This window comes from Camelus dromedarius, chromosome 24 (genome assembly GCF_036321535.1).
Source record: "Camelus dromedarius isolate mCamDro1 chromosome 24, mCamDro1.pat, whole genome shotgun sequence".
Classification (NCBI taxonomy): Eukaryota; Metazoa; Chordata; class Mammalia; order Artiodactyla; family Camelidae; genus Camelus; species Camelus dromedarius.
In genome coordinates, this window is record NC_087459.1 from 22209040 (window position 1) to 22231102 (window position 22063).

The following is a 22063-nucleotide window of genomic DNA, read 5'->3' on the forward strand; positions in this document are numbered from 1 at the left end:
CAGGGCCTCTCGACACTAACCCTGAGAAAACTGCACTTAATTACGCGGCCCCGCAGCCCGTCGAACTCCGGCCGCAGCGCCATCCCAGCTCCTGAAGTAACGTCCTTGGGTTGACTTCCTAAACGAGGACGCTTGGGAACAGTGCGGCGCGCGCGGGAGGTGTGGTCGCCGGCGTGATGCGTGCTTGGCGCATGCGCAGCAGAGCCGCACCGTGGGGCGTACCCTCCTTGTGATGCTCCCGGGTCTCGCGTTCTCTGCATGGGTTCCGCGTTGCCGCCGTTGACTCTGCTGTCGCTTCTCTCCGGCCCGTGGCTCGAGCTAGGTCAGTGTGCTGCCCTTCCCGACTTCCCCTGGCGTCGTTTGTCCCAGGAGGCGTCAGGAAAGTGGTAGGGCGTTCCGCCCTGGTGGAGCGAGACCATGGCCCCTCCGCTCGCTTCCTCCAAGAGTCTGGAGCGGCCGAGGGGCCTTTTCCCAGAGGCGGCCAACTTGGCCAGGTCGTTAACAGCTCAGATCGTATCTCACTTCTTTTTTTACTTTTAACTAATTACTTTGGAATAGTTTGAACATAAAAAAGTAAAAGAGGAGAATATAACGAGCGTCTCCCCCCACGTACCCCTTGCCCAACTTTAACGGTTGCCAGTTTATGGCTTTAATCTTAATTCTTTGGGATCCATCCCACTTTCCCCTTCCCCAGGGAAATAAATTTTGAAGTGAATCGGCATTCAATTTTACTTATAAATATTCATCTTGAATAGCCAAAAAGACAAGTCATACACACAAAAACACCATATCACTTTCCCACCTAAAAAATTAACTGCTTCTTGATATCATTAAGCATCCAGTTAGTATTCAAATTCACCTACATCCAGTTAGTATTCAAATTATACTTTACTTGCTGGATTAGTGTCAAAATAAAGTTCATATACAAACAGTTGTATATTGTTTCTTAACTCCCTTTTAACATGAGAATTCTGTGCTTGCTCTTTTTTTTTTTTTTTCTTTCTTTTTTTTCACCCCTTGAAGTGGATGAAAACATCAGTATGAGTGTGTCAGGATGAGAACAAGAAGGCCAAAGATAGGACCCTGAGGAACATGAAAAGATGTGGGCTCTGCCTTTAGGGAATTTATGGTACTTAGACGTCCTTAGGTAGAAACATACCAGAAAGTAGTACATCAAGCCTGAGAAGTGTGGCTCTTGGAAATAGCACTGACCTGGAAGTTAAGAGACTTGGGTCTAGTCCTGTCCCCTGTTAACTAGCTCTTTAAGTCAGTTTCCGTTTTGGATCTTGGGTTCCTTGTGTCAAATGTGAGGGTTGAATTAAGGATGCTTTTAATTCTGTGATTTTCAGAAGTATTCAAATAGCAAGTATGAAGGATTTCATTCAGTTATTTGGTGGTAATTATTGTACACTTGTGCTAGGTGCCAGGGATACACTGGCAAAATAGATGTCATCTTTTTCTCTCTGGAGCATATGATGTAATGGTGAAAATCAATAAGAACTGGTTAGAGTTCAGCAAGTAGAGAGGAAAGGGCAGGGAAATAGCATGAGCAGAAGTATGAAAGAAAGAAAGACAGATGATAGATGTATTTCAGAGTATAGTGTCTAGATTTGTCTTGTTGTGACAAAGCTTTGTGTAGAAGAATAGAGAGGTAAGGAAAGAAAAGCATTTGTTGAAAACCTACCATGTGCTAAACATTACATACATGTTATTTTAATACAGCCATGACCATGAGATAGTTAGATGTTATCCCCGTTTTACAGATGAAGAAATTGAAATCCAGACTAATTTGCCCAAGATCACCCAGCAAATTAAGTGGCAGAACAAGAATTTAAAGCCAAATTTTTAAAGCCTCTGTTTGTTTTTCATTATACCATTATGAGTCTTACATATGATCCAAATACTGCCACTAGTTTTATGTACATTCATGTAGTACTGACAACTCTCTTTTTCCTCTGCAGGGAATGGGCAGACAGCTAGCATGGTCCAGCTCCCAGGTGGGAGATTCCAGATGGGAACAAATTCACCAGATGGCAGAGATGGTGAAGGACCTGTCCGGGAAGTGGCAGTAAAACCTTTTGCCATTGATGTGTTTCCTGTCACCAACAAAGATTTCAGGTACATCAAATGTTCTTCCAGGAAGAGTAAAGGCTATTCTAATCTTCATAATAGGAATTAGCTTGTTCAGTATCACATATCATCATTGCAGTGGTGTTATTCACATTTTTAAGATGAAGAATCTGAATTCCTCACTCTCTGCTAGTGGCAGATCTCCTGACTCTTGAACCAGTGTGTTGCCCACACTAGGCATAGCACTGAGAAATGTGGGCAGAAGTCAAAAATACTCAACAGAAGCCTCTTCAGCAGGGAAGAAGGAACTGGGAAAAGGATCCTACTAGCTGAGAGTCTCTTAAATACCCCTTATATTTACTTAGGGAAATGGCATTGTTTTAGGAGTCAAGCATTTTGTTTCCAGTTCAATCTAAGAAGCCATCCTGAGCTGCCTCAGTTTCCCCAGGGTGATATGCTTTGGGTCGGCTAAAGTAGAAAGTGATCCAGAGCATATCTGTAACTCACCTTCAGATGGTAGTGGGGTTGTATATAGAGAGGAGGGGAGAAGGAAGAGGAGTGGATGGGAAGACAATAAAGCAAATGTGGGAAATGACTTAACTATTACATTCGTGTACTTAAAACTTTTCAAGATGAAAGGTTGTGAGGGGAAAACTGATTCAGGAGACACAGGCAGAAATAAGCATAATGATTGTCAGTATACTCCTCAGGTCCTTTGACTCATTTGACTCCACCTCTAGGGACTTGTCTTAAAGAATTAATGGGGGGAGGATATAGCTCAGCTGTAGAGTACATGCTTAGCATGCATGAGGTCCTGGATTTGATCCCCAGTACCTCCATTTAAAAAAAAAAAAAAGATTAAAAAAAAAAGAAAGAAGTAAGGTTGTCCAAAAACATTTAGCTAAAAAGATGACATTGTAAGCAAATATTAAAAATGTAAGGATTACTTAAACATACTGTATCAATATAACAATATTTAGCAGCCCTTAAAAACTCCATTGTCAAAAAGAGATAGGAAGTGTTACATGAAGAAAGTAGGTTATAAGATACTAAATAAGGTACCATCTCATTTTTTTAAACTATGTGTATAGAACGTATATGCATTTAAAGAGAACTGGAAGATGCAACATTGCATTTGTTGATGAATTTCGCTCATGTTTTTGTGACTTCCAAATGAAAATGATTACAGGAAGCACCATAGTAAAGCTATTTAAAAATCCTTGGTTTGGGAGAGGGAGAATATGGACAGCTGTATCTTAGTATGATACTGGATGATGATTTTAATTTTATTCTTTTTACCTACTTCTATTTTCTCAGTTTTCTACAATACAGGGTGCATTGCTTATATAGTCTTTAAAAATATTTTTAAACAGGAGAGTTATTAAAATTGAAGGAGAAATCACTTCTGATCAAGCTTGTACCATATCATGGTAACCAGAAATAGGTAGATGGATTCTTTTATATTTCAAATTATGACCTGTTACATTATAGAAATATGTCACCTCTAGTAAGCCCCATAAACTTTGCTTAGAACTCACAATCTGTCTTTGGCTCTCTAGTAAGGGTATGAGACTGTTCAGATGATCTGAAGTTGGTAAATAGCTATTGCTACCAAATCTGATCTCCTCCTCCATTCTCAATGCCCCTTTGATGGTGGAACAATGTCTTCTCATGTCAGAGGGCTGGCACAGAGAGGGTACTCTTAGCCCAATGAAAACATCTGCCTTACCCTAGAAATCTGCTTGCTGAAATTTTCTAAGCCATACCAAACTATATGAAAATCCATTCTAAAATCTTAGCAAGCCATTTTTATTTGACTCAGTTTCCTTCATCTGTTAGAGATAGTAATGCTTGTTCTGCCTCCCTCCCATGATTGTTGTGAGATTAGGTATGTGATGAAGACCTTTCAGAAGAGAAATCATTCCCTACCCTTAAATCTTCTCACCAGCTTTATTCATTATCTCCAAAAATTGGAGATAATCCAGATGACCTGCAGCTGGTGAATAGATAAACAAAATATGGTCTATCCATATAATGAACCCAGCAATAACAAGGGACAGACTGTCAATACTGGCAGCAGCATGGATGGATCTCGGAAGCATGCTAAGTGAAAGAAACCAAACCCCAAAATCGAATGATTCAATTTGTGCGAATTTTTATTCTGGGAAAGACAAAGCTATAGAGACAAAAAAAACAAAAAAACAAAAAACAACCAGATCATTGGTTGCAGAGGCATAGGGAAATTTTGGGAGATGGCTGATGGAACTCCTCTGTATCTTGATTGTGATCGTGACTACGTCAAAACTCACAAAACTATACACCAAAAAGAGTGAATTCTGCTGTTTGTGAATTGCATACACAGCAACAGATTTTAAAAGGAAATCTCCTGCTCAGGCTTTCAGGTTAATTCCTTGTAATTCAGAAAAATTCTGTAATGTGTGACTAATAGGATAAGCATATATGAGGTTTTCTGGAGCAGGAGAGGGAGAGGGTAGAGCACAGAGCCATATCAGCTGAACCATGTGAAATGTCTCTTTCCCAGGGAGTTTGTCAGGGAGAAAAAGTACCGGACGGAGGCTGAGATGTTTGGGTGGAGCTTTGTCTTTGAGGACCTTGTCTCCGATGAGCTTAGAAACAAAGCAATCCACCAAATGCAGGTGAGAGAACCTGGGTTTGCAGCTGAGAGCATGAGAGTGGGATCTGGACAGAGAATCTCGTGGGATATGGGGTCAGCTGGGCCACAGTAGAGAATCAAACCTGAGATCTGGAGGCTGGGAGGAAGCAAGAGAGGACCACCCCCCAAAAAAAAGTCAGATGAACACACACTCCCAGGAAGTTAACCCTGTGCTGGTTTCTGCAAAGAGAGACACTGTAAAGATCTAGGTAACATGCTTGATTCAGGATATGTGCTGCTCCCAGAACCAGCAACAACCAAACATCTTGACAAGCCTCCCTCTAATACGGGTGGTAAGATGTCACAACTTAAAGATTCCAGATACAGCCTCACTTGGACCACCTTAGTCTCACCCTGAAGTCTCCGCTCTGCGGCCCATGTGTCAGTCAGGAAGTCTCCCTTGCTGGGTCAGAACATCTTGTAGTCATGTTCCTTTCTTTTTTTTTTTTTAAATTGTATTATTTAATTATTTTATTTTGGTGGAGGGGTTGGAGGGGAGGTAATTAGGTTTATTTATTTTTAGAGGAACTACTGGGGATTAAACCCATGACCTCGTGCACACTAAGCATGCACCCTACAACGTGAGCTGTACCCTCCCCCAACCTTTTTTTTAATTGCATGCTCCTTTTTTTTATAGTCTGTTCTCTGGTGGCTTCCAGTGGAAAGGGCGTTCTGGAGGCAGGTAGGGTTTCTCTATCTTGTTTTCTACCCCTGTTGACTCTTATTCTGGAGGCCTGGCTTCTCTAGACCTCTTGCCCTCTTAGGAATACAGAGTTTAAAAGGATGACAGAGAGATTTCAGGGAAGCGGCCAAGCAACTCTGTTTTCTCTGCAGTAGTCCTTTTAGCCCTTGCCCATCCCATTTCTCCCTTTAATCTCATGTTTAGTCTCTTTCTGACTGTGGACCTCTGCTCACTCACCAGGCTCTTTCTTCCCACGTCCTTGCTCCATCTAGTGGTAAAAGCTGAGCTCAGGTGCCCTAAGCCTAGCCTTCCTCAGGGAACTTCTGTGGGTTCCCTGAAGCTTGTCTCACTTCATCCTGGCTATCAGCCTGCAGGTCCTGGCTCTGGCATCCGAGAGAGACTGGAGCTCCCAGTGGTACACGTGAGCTGGAATGATGCGCGTGCCTACTGTGCTTGGCGGGGGAAACGGCTGCCCACTGAGGAGGAGTGGGAGTTCGCTGCCCGAGGGGGCTTGAAGGGTATAGAGATGCCAAGGCGATTTCCCTTTATTCTTTCTCCCCGTCCTGCTTTTGCATGGGGGTGGGAAGGGCCCGTGCTCCCTAGAGCAGTGCTTCTTACACTGTGTAAGAGTGTTTCTTTTTTTTTTAATTGAAGTATAGTTGACTTACAATAAATCAGTGTTAACTTTTTTTGGTTTAATGGATGTACTGGGGATTGAACCGAGGACCTTGTGCATGCTAAGCATGAGCTCTACCACTGAGCTTGTGGTTGTTATCTCTAATCCATCTTAGACCAGAACTTCCATAAAGTAAAAATTAATAACTGGAAAATGGAAACGAAGGGACATAGTTTTTTTAATTGCTGGAGATTCCACAGACATGTTGTGCTTCAATAAATATAATCAGAAGAACACAGCATAGGGAAAAAGAAAAGAATTACTTATACTGTATACCTTTTCCATAGCTGTACAGGGATTAATATAATAAATTGCTGTTTGCTTGTAACTGTTATGTTGCAATCCTAACTAAACAGAAAGTTAGAATGAAATAGCAATTCCCCATATTCATCACCTCTGCACACTCACTGAACGAACACGGGCTGTACGTAGTCAGAGTTATTAATGTGATAAACGAGGTTGCTTGTTCATTTATCCAACCTAAGTCACATTAACAAGTTTCTCAGTGCTTACTCTCAGTTTCTGTACTTACCTCAGCATAAGCTGGGAACGAATAGTTTACAGAGTGGCATTGGTCAGAGCCACACCTAGAACTGTAGTGTCCTGGAGCAAATCAGGCCAGGGGCTCCGAATGCAATAGCAGTGGGAGGGAGGGGCGTGGCAAATAAAAGTGAGTAATTTACTCTTCACATCACATCCTAACTTCCTTTCGGTTCCCTCACTCTTTCTGTCTTTCCCTTCTTCCCCACCCCCTCTCCCCTCCCTCCTCTGCTCTTCCCTTGCTCTCTTGGCAGGTCAGGTTTACCCCTGGGGTAACCAGTTCCAGCCAAACCGCACCAACCTGTGGCAGGTAAGACACACGTCCCTCGCTCCTGTTGTCTCTAAGAGCATTGATTGAGACCTTCTGTAGCCTAGACATTGTGTTTGACAGTGGGATTCAGGAGGCTTCATGTTCCAGTGGAATGGAAAACTGGCACGGGGTAAAGCAGAGACGGTACTGTGGTGCTTCATAGTGAAGACACGCGGCCGTGCTTGGGAGTGCATCACTGCCAGGAGAGCAGGGAGGGACGTCACAGACAAGATGCCACTTGAGCTGATTAAGCCAGAGCTTGCCACGTGAAAAGTGGAGGAGCGGGTATTCCACGGAGGAAACAACATGAGTGTGGGCGCCGGGTTTGGAAAGGGTGCTGTGTGTTTGGTGGCATGACAGATTCAGAGATGCTAGCACACAGGGAAACGGGAGGTGCAGGAGATAAAGTAGGTGGTGGGTTGGAGGCAAATTATGAAGGAACAGGGGTGCCGTGATGTGGTTTTAGGTTTTATCTTCCAGGCAGTGGGGAACTGACAGAGGTTTTTAAACAGGGGAGTTAGGACATCCTTTTGATTGGGGGCGGGGTGCTGGTTGTGGCAGATTTGCGCCGGACCAGGTGAGCAGAGCTGCAGTGGTGGCAGGAGGTCTCTGAACTTGAGGCTGTGCCCAGGGGACTGGGAACACTTGAATGAAGTGGAAGTGGAAATGAAGAGGAAACCAAGTGGGAGGGGCCTGCCTGAGAAGAGAGACGGGGTGTGATACTTAGCCAAATGGGGAGGGGAAGACAGTTGGGTTCAAGCATGGATCTAGGCTTAGGCAATAGCGTGATGTTGCAACCATTATCCGGAATAGATAACATGCATGTTGGGGGAACCGGTCAGTTTAGGATCCACCTAGCTTAAGATGCCTTTGGGTCATTTATGTGCTCAGAAGTTGAAAACATGATTCTGGAGCTTAGGACAGAGGTCTGGGTCAGAGCAAGTGGCTTGGGAGTCAACAGCATTACCTTAGGCAAGAAGGCTGTCCCTGGGAGGCTCTGCAGTGTGAGGGGAGCACAGCACCTGGGCTCTAGGACGAAGCCTTGGAAGGGTCCTGAGCGGTAGACTGACCTTTTAGATGCTCTTGGGACCAGAGCTTTTCGAAAAGCCAGATCTGACTTATTCACTGTGTGATCTTTGATAAAGGAACTGTTTTGAGCCTCCCTTGCTAGCTTATTAAAGGGAGAAAATACTTGCCTCACAACCTCGTAAGGATTAAAAGAGATCGGCGTGGCAGCCCTAGCGCGTAGTAGGTGACGAGTAAGTTACCGCCCCTTCATCTTCCCTTCTGTAAGAGCGGAGGCAGCTGAACTCCAATCTTAATGAAAACAGAATGAACTGAACAAATCGCATGGGCAAATACAGGTTCCTTTCTCCAGAATGTTGGTGATAATGAGCAGGGGGTGAGGGAGGTGGACTCAGGAGGTGGAGGGGGGAGAGTGAAGCCTGCTGGTGGTAGAAGGAACAGAGATGCACAAGCAAGCACAGGATGGGCAGCAGTGGTCCCTGAGAAGGCAGGCCGGGGCCAGGACACAGAGGGGAAGCGGAGCCTTTCTTCCCAGGGCACGTGGGGTTGGAGGCAGATGGGAGAAAGTCTCCAGAGTGGAGAAGGTGGGGCTTGTGTGGACACAGGGGAAGCCACTCACTTCCTAGTCCAGCCAGGACTAGGTGGAGGACGTGAGGCAGCCGGTTTGCAAACTCAAGATGGGAACCTCAGTCCCTGCCCTGTGCCCTCCCCTACCCCAGGTGATACAGCAAGATGGCCTTGGTTTTCCTCTGGGCAGGTAGGAAGACCTGCCTTGGGACGGGATGGCAAATCTTTCAGCCTAAATTCCTCCCCCCTCAGGGAACATTCCCCAAGGGCGACAAGGCTGAGGATGGCTTCCATGGAGTCTCCCCGGTGAATGCTTTCCCCCCACAGAACGACTATGGTAAGACTGCTCATCGGGTGGCTGTCACCATTTACATTGGTTGGCGGGGTTGTTCTGCCTGATGGGTGAGGTGAGGCAGAGAGGCACCACAGGGGGGCCTTCCCTCCGCAGGGCCATGGATGGCCAGGCGGGGCGGGTGTGGTGCTTCCCCCACCCGGGACTGGCCCGCTGCTGTGCTGCAGGGCTCTACGACCTCGTGGGCAACGTGTGGGAGTGGACGGCCTCCCCATACCGGGCCGCCGGCCAGGACATGCGTGTCCTCCGCGGGGCGTCCTGGATCGACACAGCCGATGGCTCCGCCAATCACCGGGCCCGCGTCACCACCAGGTGAGGGTCTTGGCAGCTGGGGGCCCAGGGTCCAGGTCCTGGTCTCCCAGAGCACAGGGGGCGCCACCCCCGCACCTCTCCCTCTACCGGGAGTTGTGGGTACTGCAGAGAAAGCAAAGAGCCCAAGACAGCTGGCGCCTTCTCCTGCCAGCTCGGCACCACGAGAGACTTTGTGTCCAGCATCTTAAATCATCTGGGCTTCTCCTCTTGACCTCGTAACCAGGCATGCAGGGGTAGGGAAGTGGAAGGGGCACATTAGTAGGTCATCGCCAGGGGTCATGGAAATACTGATGCTTCCAGCGCATGGACACATGAAAAATCATTTTCTACAATCGTTTTGTTTCACAGTCAAGCAAAAATAGGCTCAGGGAGGTCCTGAGACCTGCTTATTTCAATGCAGGTGGTTAGTGGTGGCACCTGAATGGTAGGTCCCTGGCTCCCGAGTCCGTTTCTAGAACTTTCTACTTCGTTTATCTGTAGATTTATTTTGGTTACTCTTCCTGCAACTCCTCCTACTCCTGGGTTCTGTAAGGACTGTAAAGGCCACCATTCCTGCGGCCTCAGGATGTCAGGTTTGCAGGCGTTTCTCTGACACGTTGAGGCCTCTGGATTTTCCCTACCTTTTTCTTTAGAACAAAGTAGTGGGGAAAGTACTGGCCTGGGAATCAGGAAACTGGGTTTGCCTTGGGCAAAACATTTAAATCTTTCTGGTCTCTGATTCTGTGTCTGTGAAATGGTGAACAAATCCTGCCTTCCAGAGCAGTAAGGAAAATGGCAAATGAAGGAAGAGACATGAACGTTCTTTGAAAAGTGTGAAGTACTGATTGGTGCTGCGATATTCTCACCTCTTGCCGACAGTTTTTTTGGGCTGAGTTATTCTAAACTACTGACAGTCGAAGTTCTTAGTCGCTGCCTTTCCTGCCTTCCAGCATGGTCTCTTAGGACCCTCCTCACTTCCTCCACCCTGTCCCAAGGCCCTGTCTTACCTCTTTCCCCCAGGAATTGCTCACACTTGGGACCTGCCCTCCCCAGGCCTCAGGCACCCCAGACCAGCAGGCCCTGGGAGGTTGAGCAGGAAGGTTGGGTACAGCCCCAGGCCCCTTTCTCAACAAGCGTTCCTCCTCTCTCCTCTTCCCTGGTCGCAGGATGGGCAACACCCCAGATTCAGCCTCAGACAACCTCGGCTTCCGCTGTGCTTCCAGTGCAGGCCGACTGCCTGGGGAGCTGTGAGCAGCCGTGCAGACGAGAGAGTTCCCCCGTGGTCCCCCTGTCACTCCCTGGCCACACTGCGAACACAGCCAGACTCCAAGCTCTTTGACTTCAGCCTCAGGGACGACCTCCTTCCCTGTCCCCATCCTCTACGCCAGGCCCCTCCGCCAGGGCAGGAGAGAACTCTGACCTCTGCAGAGGGGTGCTGCTGTCTCTTGGAGAAGGGGCGTAACTTGTGATTGTGGCTAGGAGCGCGATGTTTCTCTTGGAGGTCAAATATTAACCTCATAGGGACCAAATACTCAAGCAGTTAGGGTAGAGGACTCTGAAAGGCAGTTTGTTAAACATTTTTAAGTCTGTTCCCTTCCCCTTTCTCGGGGTCTGACCCAGGGATCTGACACTGTTTTCTCATGGCAGAATCTCCCCAGGTCTCCTTGCTTTCCCAGCGAGCTGCTGTAGAAGGAAGATGATTTCCTTCATTTGCCTCATTTGTGGGGTTTCCAACCTCCAAGGGAACCTAATTTCCACTGCCTGAATGTAAAATGCAGTCACCTGGGCTCTTAGAAGCACAATGTCAGTCTTAGAGGGGTCTAGGGGAAGGAATGATTTACCAGACGAAACGGCACCACAGGAGTCATGCAGTAAATAATACTCCAGAAAGACGAGTAGCAGAAGCTTCCCCTTCTATTGTCGTTATGTCAGGGCTGCCATACACCTCTGAAAGCATGTCCCCAGAGAAGAACCTGCTCCCGTGGTGTCCCTGGACGTTGTGAGGTCAGTAAAGTCTCCTGTGATTTGTACCTCAGACTGTTCTCTGTCTTTCGTCCTCACTCTGGGACCCTAAGGGAAGTGCATCCAAGTGTCGCAAGGAGAAGCTGAGATGGCGATGCGACTGGGATGTGGAGAGGCAGGCGGGCTCCTGGTTCTGGACCACATTTGGTCCCCCACTTCCCCACTCCGTGGGGCTGGCTCCAACTGCACTTACCACTGTGTGATGCCCCTGAGAGGGGACAGTGGCCCCGGTTCCAGGGGTGCTGGCCAGGGCCCAGTGCCTGCTCTGGACGGAGGCCTGCCCACACTCACTCCTTTGACTTACGTTTCTGTGGCTCCCTTCCCCACCTGACCCCCGCCCCACCTCCCCTGCCTGCCAGCCCCTCAGTAGTCCTCCTCAGCCAGGGAGAGGAGCACGGCCTTGGGTGTGTTCTCGAAGAGGGCAGCTCTGTTCTGCTGCTGCCCCTTCTTCACCCAGTGGCCGTAAATTCGGAAAGCATAGGCATCGATGAGTCGCCGCAGGGGCCGGAGGGCATAGGGGTCCCGGATGACGATCTCCCGGGTCACGGGCTTCACGCGGCGGTACTGGTAGTAGATCCGCACTGAGGCCAGCACCGTGAGAGCGATCACCTGCGGAGGCCGGGACTGTGGACCTGGGCCTGGCCCCCGCAGGCCTGTCTCCTTCCCTTCCAGTGCAGGAGGCCCTGAGCCTCTTTGCTGGGAAGCCTTGTGTGGCTTCTGCTGGGCCCAAGCGCTGCCTGGATCCCTGTTCCCACCCCACCAGCAAGCACAGGGCTTTAGGCTGTCGGAGCTGATCTGTCTTCCCTGGAGCCAGAAGTTGAGGTGGAGCCATCACAGGGCTGGGCAGGAGGGGAAGGGCGGGTGCTCTGGAAACCCTGGGGGTGTGAAGAGTCCCCAGGAAGGGCCCTTGGACCTCAGGAGCCTGCAGCGCCCGCCCCAGGGCCCTGAGTGGGAGGTGAGCCTCAGTACCTTGAACTTCCCCCGGGGGCTGAAGTGCCGCACTTCCTCCACCACGTACTGCTGGAAGAAAGGGTGCGCCAAGGCTTCTTCTGCCGAACAGCGGCCCTGTGGGCTCACCACCAGGAAGCGGGAGACCTGAGACAGCAAGGGGGAGCGGAAAACGTCAAGGCGGGTCTCCCCTGGCAGGTGCCTCCATCCTGTGACGCAGTGCACCCGCCTCTCCCCAGCCTGGACCTTCCCCCGACCTGAGCCCGGGAGCCGGCAGGCTGGGCCTCTCACCAAGTCCTTCACAGTGTCAGAGTAGTCATCCCACTCTGGGGAGCCAAACTGGTAGTTGCCACTCATAATCATCCGCAGCATCAGCATCTGCTTGCGGTGCCAGAAGGGCGGGGAGCCGGCCAGCAAGGTGTACATGATGACCCCCGTGCTCCACCTGGCACCGGGTGGGCAGGAAGAAAGGCAGGAGCCAGCTGTAGCTCCTACTGCTTCCTCACCTCCCCAGCCAGGTGCTCCCGGCCATGGGGGTGTCCCTGTCCCCAGGGGTCACCTCCTTCCCCCAGCGCACTCACATGTCCACCTCTTTCCCGTAGCCTGGGTGGTCATCATTCATGGAGCACTCAATGATCTCAGGGGCCAGGTAACTGGGGGTCCCACACACCTCTGCAGGAACAGTTTCCATCAGGACAGGTCAGCAGGGGGCACTCGGAAGAGGAAGGCCCAAAGAAACAATGGAGACAGAACTGAAATGGTGCCTGGGCTGGGACTCTCTGAACACTGGCCAGCTTCAGGGCCAAGGTGCTGGCTCAAGTGGCCACCTACTTGGGGCCCATTGGTTGCCTAGTTACATCTAGCCATCCTGCCTTGGCATGCAGGTGGTGGGAACCTGGCCCACCCCAGTCCTGGGAAGAGACACCCGGCCCTGAAATGGTAGGATTTTTATTCTGGGGGAGAACCCAGGCAATCTCTGTTTCAGGGACAGCTGATGAGAGCGCCTGAGCACCTGACGTCGGCTAAGGCCATGTTACCAGACCTCGCAGCTTCTCTCCCGGCTCCAGCTGGCAGGAAAAGCCGAAGTCTGTGAGCTTGATGTTCATGTTGTCATCCAAGAGGATGTTCTCAGGCTTCAGATCCCGATGCACGATGTTGAGTTTGTGCAAGGAGCAGATCACCTCCAGCAGGGCTCTCATGATCTTTCTGGGGTGGGAGGGCACATGTTAACTCTCATCTCCTCCTCTGCAGGGTCCGGTGACAGGCAGGGAGACCAAAGCCCACATACCAGCCAGACTGCAAGTGAGGGAGGACTCAAGACAGGCTGGGACTATCTAAGCTGAGTCAAGGAGGGAGGGAGACCACCAAAGCCAGCAGCTGACACAGCCCACCCAGACAAGTGCACGCTGGGCCTCCTCCAAGACCTGGGGGCCTGTAGCACCAGGACCGGGCAGGGAGTGGGGAGAGGAGCAAATGGACCCTCACCTGGTTTCCTTCTCACTCAGGGTGACCTTCTCAGTGAGGTAATCAAAGAGCTCCCCTCTCTTCATCCTGTGGGGGCAGAGGGATTTTAGCTGGAGGCGTCCCAAGACTACCCCCTCACCCTGCCCCCAGAGAACTGCTTCCCCCTCTAACGCCTCCAAAGGCAGAATGGGCTGCCCTCCGTGAAGGACCAAGATCTGCGGGGAGGGGCTAGGGGAGTAGGTGGAGACATCATCTGGGAAGACTGGAAGAGAAGGGAGGCAGGAGGGGTGCGATGGCACCAGTGTGAGGGTCCCCCATCCTTGGGAGTGACAGCATGGACTGCGATCTATCAGGGCCAAAATCGGGTGGGAGGGGAAAGAGGGACCCTGAGCCGCTGGCCTAAGGCCCCAGACCCAGGCCGGAAGCACGGGAGTCTCCTGATTTTCCCCAGGAACAAACAGCAGTAGCAGTGCGAGCGGTGGAGGAGCAGTTTGGCCCATTCGGATTCCTCAGGGTTAAGAATTGCAGTTCAATCATCTCACTTCTTGGGATGATCTAGAAAGAGGTCTCTGCTACAATAGCCTAGTTATACTCTAGAGGGCAACTCAGGGCAGCATTAAAAATAGCTTCCTGAAGCAACTTCTTCAAAGGTTAGAGACATCTGAGCTGCAGGACAGTGCCGCTGAGCGGAGCTGGGACAGCTGCAGCTGGGCAAGTCTGGAGGGGTCCCGGGAGAGTCTCCCTTAGTTAAATAGGAAAGGTGCGTCCTTCCCACTCCTGCCTGCCTTCCGCCCATCCCCAGGGAAAGCAGGGCACAAGGGATTTTGGCCAGTGGCAGAGAGGGGCACCAAAACCCTTGAGCTTAGTTGGTGGGGCAGGGAGGGGAGTTCTGTTTGAGGAGCAACCTAGAAATTACAGAAGTGAGCCTTGTTTCATACACGCTCAGTACTATGTTCCTAAAAGGCAGTGTCCAGTTTTCATCGCTTTAATTCCATTTCAAAGACACGAGGATCAAGTAACAGTGGTGCTATTTCTCTTTTGTGGCCTTTTAGACTTCTGTTGCCCTAAAATTCCATTTTACCGGGAGCCCATTTTCCACCTGGTCTTTCTTGAAAAGTTTTTTTTTTCCCCCTACTTTAAACAGTTTCTAAATAAAATTCTGTATTTCAAGAGAAAACAAAAAGACACTAGGAGAACTCACTAATAGCAGGAGCAGCAAAAAGATTTACCAGTAAACACAAGGACTGTGCAAGGCCCATCAGCAAAGCAGGCCCCTGCCTTCCCGGAGCCGGCAGTTTAATTGTCAACACACACCAAGTTAAACTGTGTCTTCAAGAAAAACCATCACTGCACATGTTCAGTATGGCTACAAAATGAAGTGTTGCAACAATTCGAAATCTGCTTGCATAAGTTTCTCGAGAAAATCTAGTCCCTAAATTAGGAGTTATGTGTGGAGAAATCAAGACAGCTCTACAATGATGATTTGATGCTTTGTGCGACAGAGATGTATGTTCTTCAGTGAAGACTTGGTGGAGCTGGGGAGTCTCCTTCCTTGGGAACCTTTTCCAATAAGACTGGTAGTAAGTTTGAGTGCACTGTTCACAGAGCATTTTGTGTTGTTCAAACTCCATGCTTGGAGCCTGGTGAGACAGGCAGTATCATCTTTACTTCCAGGAGAAAACAGAGGCTCTCAGAGCTAAATGGCCCACTGGTCCCCAGGGAAGTGGACCCTGGGACAAGGAGCTCATCTCAATAGCCATGCTGATGCATAAGCAGAGGGACAGTGACATTGATGATGATGATGCTAGTCTTGGAACCACACCCCAAATACAGTCTCCACCACCTGCTTCTCTCCCCTGGTGGGTCTCTTGCCCTCATACTGCTGGCTTCCTCCTTTCCACTCTTGCCTCCTTACAGTCAGCAGGATCCTTTATAAAAGTAAATCAGATCACATCACCCTCCTGCTCTCGGCCCTCCACAGTTCTTCCATGGCGAAAATGCTGGCTTGCTCTGCTCTTTGGGACTGACTGCCCTTGTATCCTGCCGTTGTCACAAGCTTGCTCCACTCCCCCACCCTGACTTCCTCTCCAAGCCTCAGACATGTCAAGCTCATCCAGCAGGGCCCTTGCTCTGGCTCCTCCCTCTGCTAGAAGGCTGCTTCCCCAGGTCTTGGCTCAGATCCCCATCTCCCTTCATCCAGGTCTCTGCCAAGGTCACCTCCTGGAGAGCATCCTCTGTCTACTCCCAAGGGAGCCCCGCTGCCTCCAACCCCTGCTCAGCTTTATGAATACGTGCATGTGCTTAACTCGGTGTGTATTTTATGACTTGATTGCTTTCTGTTCCCTCCCTGTGAAAATTCTTACATGAAGTCAGCAACCTAATCTGTCTTGTTCATGGCTATATGTTCAACGTCTGGAATAAGTATTGAATGATCACCACTGTCATCATCAGTGTAGTTAATAATTATTAGCATTAAAAGAATTATTAGCATTTACACTGTGCCAGTCACTATGCTATTACTATTCCTATAACACTGACGAGAAACTGATTCTTAAACCATCCAGCCCATAAGTGGTGTACCTGGGATTCAAAAGCTGGCAGCCTGACCCCAGGAGCTGATTCTCCTAAAACATCTGTGGTCTTGTTTGGCATTCAGCGTGTAGGGGGCTGGCTGCTGGTTTCCAGGAAGCCCTGGTGGGGGAGCACAACAGATAGGCCCAGGGTGTGGCTGGCTGGCTCCAGGGCTGGGTACTTACAGATCAAACACCAAGAAGAAGAAAGTGTTGGTCTCATAAGTGTCCTTCAGCTGTACTGAAATGGAAATGGCTAGCTCGTCTCAGGCGGCAGAGGAGCCCGGGCAGGGGCAGTGGAGGCTCAAGGGCAAGGGGATTAAAGTTGCTGGGGGCTGGCTCAGAAGCTGGAGGGGATATCAGGGTGATGTTGAAAGGAGGCCCTCCAGGGGAGGGGGCAGCCCAGGGGCTTCACGTTCCCACCCCCCACCCAGCCCCAGCCCTGCCTGCAACCCCTTCTGTCTGGCTGGAGGAGGAGGCTTAGACAGAGCTGAATCCCAGGAGCAGTGAGAGTGGAGCTGGGAACCTCAAGCCTCAGGGCACTGGGCTGGCTGGGCCTCGGGGTGCGGGAGACCCTCTGGATGGTTCTGGCTAGCTGCACGGGGAGGCCAGTCTCCCGACTAGGGCTATCAGAGCAGAATTGTGGCACAGCACCCCTCCACGGCTTGGGGGCCATCACTCACTGATGTTGGGGTGTCCTGAGACCTTGCGCAGGATGTCCACCTCCTTCAGCGTGGCCTCCCGCAGCTCCCGCACCTCCTCGGAGCTGAAGCTGCCCCCGCCGGTGATGTCGATGATCTTCACCGCATACTCCTGGCACGTGGGCTTGTGGATGCAGCGCCTGACGACACTGCTAACTCCCCTAGGGGTGCAGAGGACAGATAGTCCTGGGGGCCCCTCACCCCAGGGGGAGGCCTGGGTTCAGGCTACAGGAGAGATGTCCTGCCTTGTCCCCCAACTTCCTGTGAGCTTTCAGGGATGGTGGGATGTGAGAGCAGCACAGAGTGGGCGATTTGCCTGGAGCTGATGAGGAAGAAGCCTGCTTTCAGGCCTCCCGACTCCTAGCCCAGTGTTCTTCCCCAGCCCGTAGGAAGAGGCCATACCCTCTCAGGGCCATAAACTTCCCTCAGACTCCTGATCCCCAGCCCTGGCCCAAAGCTGGGTTGGGATGTGTTGTCAGCAGCACTGGGGGAGCTCTTTGCTAGGAGCGGTCTCTGATCTGGGCACTCTTGCACCCGCCTCCTCCGTCCTGGTTCAGGAAGGCAGGACTCCAAAATGAGGCTCCCTCCAGGTGGACAGTGCTTTGTGGATGGAAACAGGGTCAGTGCTCAGGGTCAAGCAGAGACTTCTCCAGCCCACAGAGCTGGCTGGAGCCTGGGACAGCACTTCGTGGGGAAGGTCTGGGCCTTACCTGCCCAGGATCTCCTTGGGCTCATAGTTCTCATAGAAGCTCTGTGCGGAATGGAAGTCCGGCAGTGCCTTGTCCTGGGTCATGCTCAGCTCCTTAGGGGTGACTCCCAGGGGGCCTAAAAAGGGAACACAAAGAACTCATCAGCCTTCTTGACTTAGGGGATGTGCTCTTCCAGGGCTGTAACCATCTCTCCCTCATCTTTGTTATTTCCTGGCATAGGGCTGACCTCTTGTGAATGTTCAAAGCAAATGTTTGTGAACAGACAAAAAAACTTTGAAAAGAGCCCAAGAGCCCAGCTTGCTTCTCCCCACTGGCTGTGAGCTCTCGTCACCCCAGATGACTGTGTGGCTCCCTACGTGTTCTCGTTGTAAGCTTTTGCTTCCCCTGTAGGAGCAGCAGATGGTCAGCCAGGCCCAAGCCGAGGCTTGAGGCAGGAATCAGGCCATCGGGCTCCAAGATTAGCTTTGACAAGGCCAGCACACCCTTGATTTTAGAAAGAACCACTGAAAAACTCTGCAAAGGACAGATTAAAGTGCTGTTTCTTTTCCTCTTTGAGGAGACGAGGCTAGTCCTGCTTTTCCTCTGCCTGCTCTCAGCACTTGTGGAAAAGGTGACAAGCTTCATGTTTCATCTTCAAATGTGCCACTCCCATTGCCTCTCCTTATCTCCCCAGTTGTAACTGTCCTCCCTGGAAAACATCGTCCTTCCGGGACAGGCTTGCTGTGCTTCCCACAGCTGCTAACTCACCCGTTCTGCCCTTAACCAGGACTTTCATAATCTCCCTCCCTCCCTTCCTTCTTGCATCCTTCCTTCCCACCTTTCAACCTCCCTTTTCTTTCTTTCATACTCTGGGAAGTACTATGTCAGGTGCTCTGAGGGGTGCAGAGCTTGATGGGTGAGTCCTGGTCCCAGCCTCTGGTACCATTTGTCAGTGTGTGCTGTCATCTCCTCCGACTGTGATCACCTCTAGGACCTTCCAACCATCCCTCCCCACTGTGCCCACTGCAGGTGTGTCGCAGGGTCTGCTCAGTAGATGTAAGTCAATAGCTGGAAGCATCCCTGTGGTCCAGGTTCCTGCCGGCAGGGTGGTCCTGTCCTCAGAATGCCCCATGTCCTACCTAAAGCTGGCCAGTGAGCCCTGAGTGGTCCTGCTACAGCGTGGGGCAGTACAGAGCCAGGACACTCAGGCCTAGACCCAGAGGAGCTGAGCTGGCTGGCTTTGTTTCAGGGACACAGAGGCCACCAGGTACTGAACTCCTACCTCCACAGAGGACTTGAGGAATGGAGAAAATCAGGTACCGACAGGAAGAGGGGCAGATAGAAAACAGGCACAAGCTGCCACTCAGCAGGGCCAGAGCTGCGTCTGGTCCCACGTCCACTGCTCTTTCTGGGTTCAAGAAGGCCTGGGCTGTCAAAGGGGCCAATTTGCTGACCCGTCAGGCAGAAGCCCTGGCTGCCTTGGGACAGGCCGGCTGTTCCAGGAAGCTGGTGTCCCCACCGCTGGGTGCCTGGTTACCAGAGGCAGGACTAGAATAACAACGGTCTCCTCTGCCAGCAGCAGGCGCCTGAGCTCTCACAGGCTGCCTCCGCCCGCAGCAACCCCGGCTGAGCCCAGGAGTGTGTATTCCCCACAAAAACAAGCCCATTTCATGGCAAGTCCTTTTAAGTTCCCCAGCTGGGTATCTGTGCCCCTCCACCTCCCAAAGCTGGGTAGCAAACGGTCTCTCCCTTCCCCCAGCCCTCCGTGCACAGAGGGTGTGTCTACAACCACCCCAGGATGCCGTCCCAGCTTGAGGCCCCACCATGCCCTGGCACCACCAGCTTTGCTGAGTTCCAGCGGCACTCACGTCTCCTGGGCTGGGCGGTGGTTTGTCTTGTCTCATCCCCTTGCTCTGGGCCTAACTTGGGGCCAACATCATGCCCCCACCTGCATTCCCCATGCCTTTCCCAGGACTCCTTTGGAAAGGGTCCCCAGACGGGAGTAGGTAGCCTAGGCCTTTTTGGAACATAACATCCCTCCCCCAAACTCAGAGTCAGAAAACAGTCACAGGGACCTGCTTTCTGTAGACAAGTGAACTGGAGGGTTAATGCTGCCACTCTTCTGGGCCCATCTGCCTTCAGAAGCGGGGAGAAGTGGGTCTAATGAATTTGGGGGGTTCTGACTTCTCTACCCGTCTCTCCCTCTCCCCACCTGCTGCCTGGCTTTTGTCACTCACTGGTCCAACTACTCACCACTGTGTCCTCACAGGCCCTTGAGTGAATGTGACAGGAATCCCAAAGGTCCCGGAGCCCCCTGGGGAGAGGGGACAACAGACGACTGAAGTGTGACCCGAACAGACACTTGTGGCCAGAGTAGACTATCTTGCTGCTTTCCCTTTGGGCTTTGCTGCTTGATGACGGAAGGCTGCGGTGCCAAAAATAAAACACAACTGCAAACCTGGGATGTGGGCCAAGGCTCCGTAGGACAGGGCACAGGCTGACCCCTGGTGGAGGGTGAAGGAAGCTCTGCTGGCCTGGGGGCCGGCAGGGCAGTGCGAGGTGGCCAGGCTTCCCCCGGGAGCTCGCTCAGCCTCCAGGCCTGGAGATGCAACCAGCTGGCTTCTTCAGGAGCCATCTCTGTGTATGCTGGGCGCAGAGCCCCAGAGAATGTCTCAGCGCACCTGTGTGCTACCTCCAGTCCTGGCTGCCACGGGGACCCAGCAGGGTAGGGCTTATGTGGCTGGCCTACAAAATGCAGCCCCTCCAAGACTCCATCTCTGATCTGCCTCCATGATTTTCTCCATAACCAATTTTGTTTTCAGCCTGCAGTTTCTAATGAGACTTCCATGGCCTCTAACCATGTGCAGCTTTGGGTTCTTCGGGTGAGGGTCCTCATCAGTGTAATTCTAGCTTAAGAGGCTGACAGAATTGGAAATCACGTATGCAACATGCTGGCACACACTGGACACTTACTTATGGCTCACCCTCATTCTAAAGCTACCTTTTCTTCAAACCCCTAATTCTAATATTACCTACTGTGCTTTGCACACATGCTGAGCCCATAAACACTCATTTAATTCATATTTTATAAAGCATTTCACACTTTCACTTCTACCAGGAAAACTCTGGTATTAAGCCAATTTTAGAGAATGTGATTTGCTTAAGGTCACCAAGTAGGTGAGCAGGAGGGCCTAGGTGAACCTGACGTGGGCCCATGTGCTCTTTCCATCATACCATGTTCACTCTGGGGAAGTACTTTGAACTGCTATATAGAATGAAGCTATAAACTCTGCCTCTATCCATAAAGGCTTCCAGCTTACTTATATGCAACATCTGATTCCAAGGATGAAAACACTGCAGTCTCCTTTTCTTTACTGTCAGTAAGTTTTTTTTTTTTTTTCTTTTCTGATTCTAAGCTGTAGACTCTTGCCAGTTTTACATTCACAGTGCATGACAAACCTCCCTGTAACTTTAAGGCAAACAGGCATTACACCTACTGGACTATTCCCTGTGCCCTTCTGTGTAGCCATGGCTCCCAACAGGGAGAGGCCAGATCAGTCACTTTTGCATTTTGTCAGTGGTTCATTGTCCTTTCATTCATTGATTCATCAATATTTGGGTACCCACCATACACCATCACACCTTGGACATAAGGGGCATTAGTACTATGAACTCAGACGTCCTGAGCCTCTAGGAAAATGGGCAAAGAGCCCACTGATGAGCCCAGGAGGAATATGCTGGAGGACGAGCCAGTAGTGAACTGTCTGTGGTCATTTAGGTCCTTGAGAAAAGGCAGACTTGGCCCCTTTTCTGGAACTGAATGATTAGGTACAGTGTGGGGCACTCTAAGAACCCAGGTGAGGACAGGAGGTGAATAATCCAGTCATTCAAAAGCATTTCACTCACCTAGTGGTAACAGAGGTCTCCAAAACAGAGGGGGGAAAAAAATCACATAATCTCCAAAAGGTACATTTGAAAGCAGGAAAATTGCAGAGCATAATGTACACATGCACCCCAAGTTGAGTCCAACTCCTTAAGACAACATGGAGCAGGCAACTCCAGCCAGCTTGAGTCTTTCCAGAAGAAGCTACAATGATTTAAGGAAAACATCTGCAGTTTTATGAAAAGAATGATTTTTCATCTCCAACCAATTCACTGGATATTCTAGCCTAACACTGACATGTAGTGCTGACCTGGCCACAGGGAACCCACACCAGGAAGGGGTCTACTCCCACTGTTCCTTCATCACTCACCAGATTGGAACAGTTAGTATTTTAGAGTTCCTGTTACTGCTCAGTTCACTCAACATTGGCTCCAAAGGCCTGCAGCACCTGAAACCTTTTTAACGAGCAGCGTGTTTGCCAGGGAACTCTTCCCTACAGAACTGATTCTCCATGAAAGCCCCTCAGGAAGCTCTGCCAGATTCTTAGGGGGCTGCGACTTCAATATCCAAAGACTACAAACTAGATAAACTTATAGAC

General features: G+C 50.5%; 2 protein-coding genes across 4 annotated transcripts; one reads left to right on the forward strand and one right to left on the reverse strand.

Annotated features, from left to right (window-relative positions):
* Positions 1-205: 205 nt before the first annotated feature.
* SUMF2 (sulfatase modifying factor 2) lies at positions 206-11218 on the forward strand. 2 transcript variants are annotated; one of them, XM_010980800.3, is made up of 9 exons: positions 206-322; positions 1962-2118; positions 4613-4727; positions 5382-5426; positions 5794-5944; positions 6897-6952; positions 8798-8882; positions 9065-9209; positions 10355-11218. In XM_010980800.3, exons 1-9 carry the CDS (start codon positions 259-261, stop codon positions 10437-10439), a joined length of 903 nt encoding a protein of 300 aa, XP_010979102.1. In that variant the 5' UTR covers positions 206-258; the 3' UTR covers positions 10440-11218. The 2 variants fall into 2 exon arrangements, with proteins under 2 accessions (XP_010979102.1, XP_031288674.1); XM_031432814.2 differs by having other exon boundaries at positions 8994-9209; positions 10355-10660.
* PHKG1 (phosphorylase kinase catalytic subunit gamma 1) lies at positions 11085-22017 on the reverse strand. 2 transcript variants are annotated; one of them, XM_010980799.3, is made up of 11 exons: positions 21489-22017; positions 19836-19896; positions 17604-17718; positions 16876-17054; positions 16379-16433; positions 13644-13709; positions 13201-13364; positions 12740-12830; positions 12450-12603; positions 12180-12305; positions 11085-11819 (listed from the first exon to the last, which is right to left on the reverse strand). In XM_010980799.3, exons 3-11 carry the CDS (start codon positions 17684-17686, stop codon positions 11574-11576), a joined length of 1164 nt encoding a protein of 387 aa, XP_010979101.1. In that variant the 5' UTR covers positions 17687-17718; positions 19836-19896; positions 21489-22017; the 3' UTR covers positions 11085-11573. The 2 variants fall into 2 exon arrangements, with proteins under 2 accessions (XP_010979101.1, XP_064334657.1); XM_064478587.1 differs by having other exon boundaries at positions 19836-20007.
* Between the last annotated feature and the right edge of the window lie 46 nt (positions 22018-22063).

Coding starts and splice junctions, on each gene's coding strand:
- PHKG1 (XM_010980799.3), bottom strand. CDS start 17,686: ATGACCCAGGACAAGGCACTGCCGGACTTCCATTCCGCACAGAGCTTC. Junction 12,831..13,200: donor GCCGGGAGAGAAGCTGCGAG/GTCTGGTAACAT, acceptor CTGTTCCTGCAG/AGGTGTGTGGGACCCCCAGT. Junction 12,306..12,449: donor CTGACACTGTGAAGGACTTG/GTGAGAGGCCCA, acceptor TTGCTGTCTCAG/GTCTCCCGCTTCCTGGTGGT.
- SUMF2 (XM_031432814.2), top strand. CDS start 259: ATGGGTTCCGCGTTGCCGCCGTTGACTCTGCTGTCGCTTCTCTCCGGC. Junction 2,119..4,612: donor GTCACCAACAAAGATTTCAG/GTACATCAAATG, acceptor TCTCTTTCCCAG/GGAGTTTGTCAGGGAGAAAA. Junction 4,728..5,381: donor AAGCAATCCACCAAATGCAG/GTGAGAGAACCT, acceptor TTTTTTTTATAG/TCTGTTCTCTGGTGGCTTCC.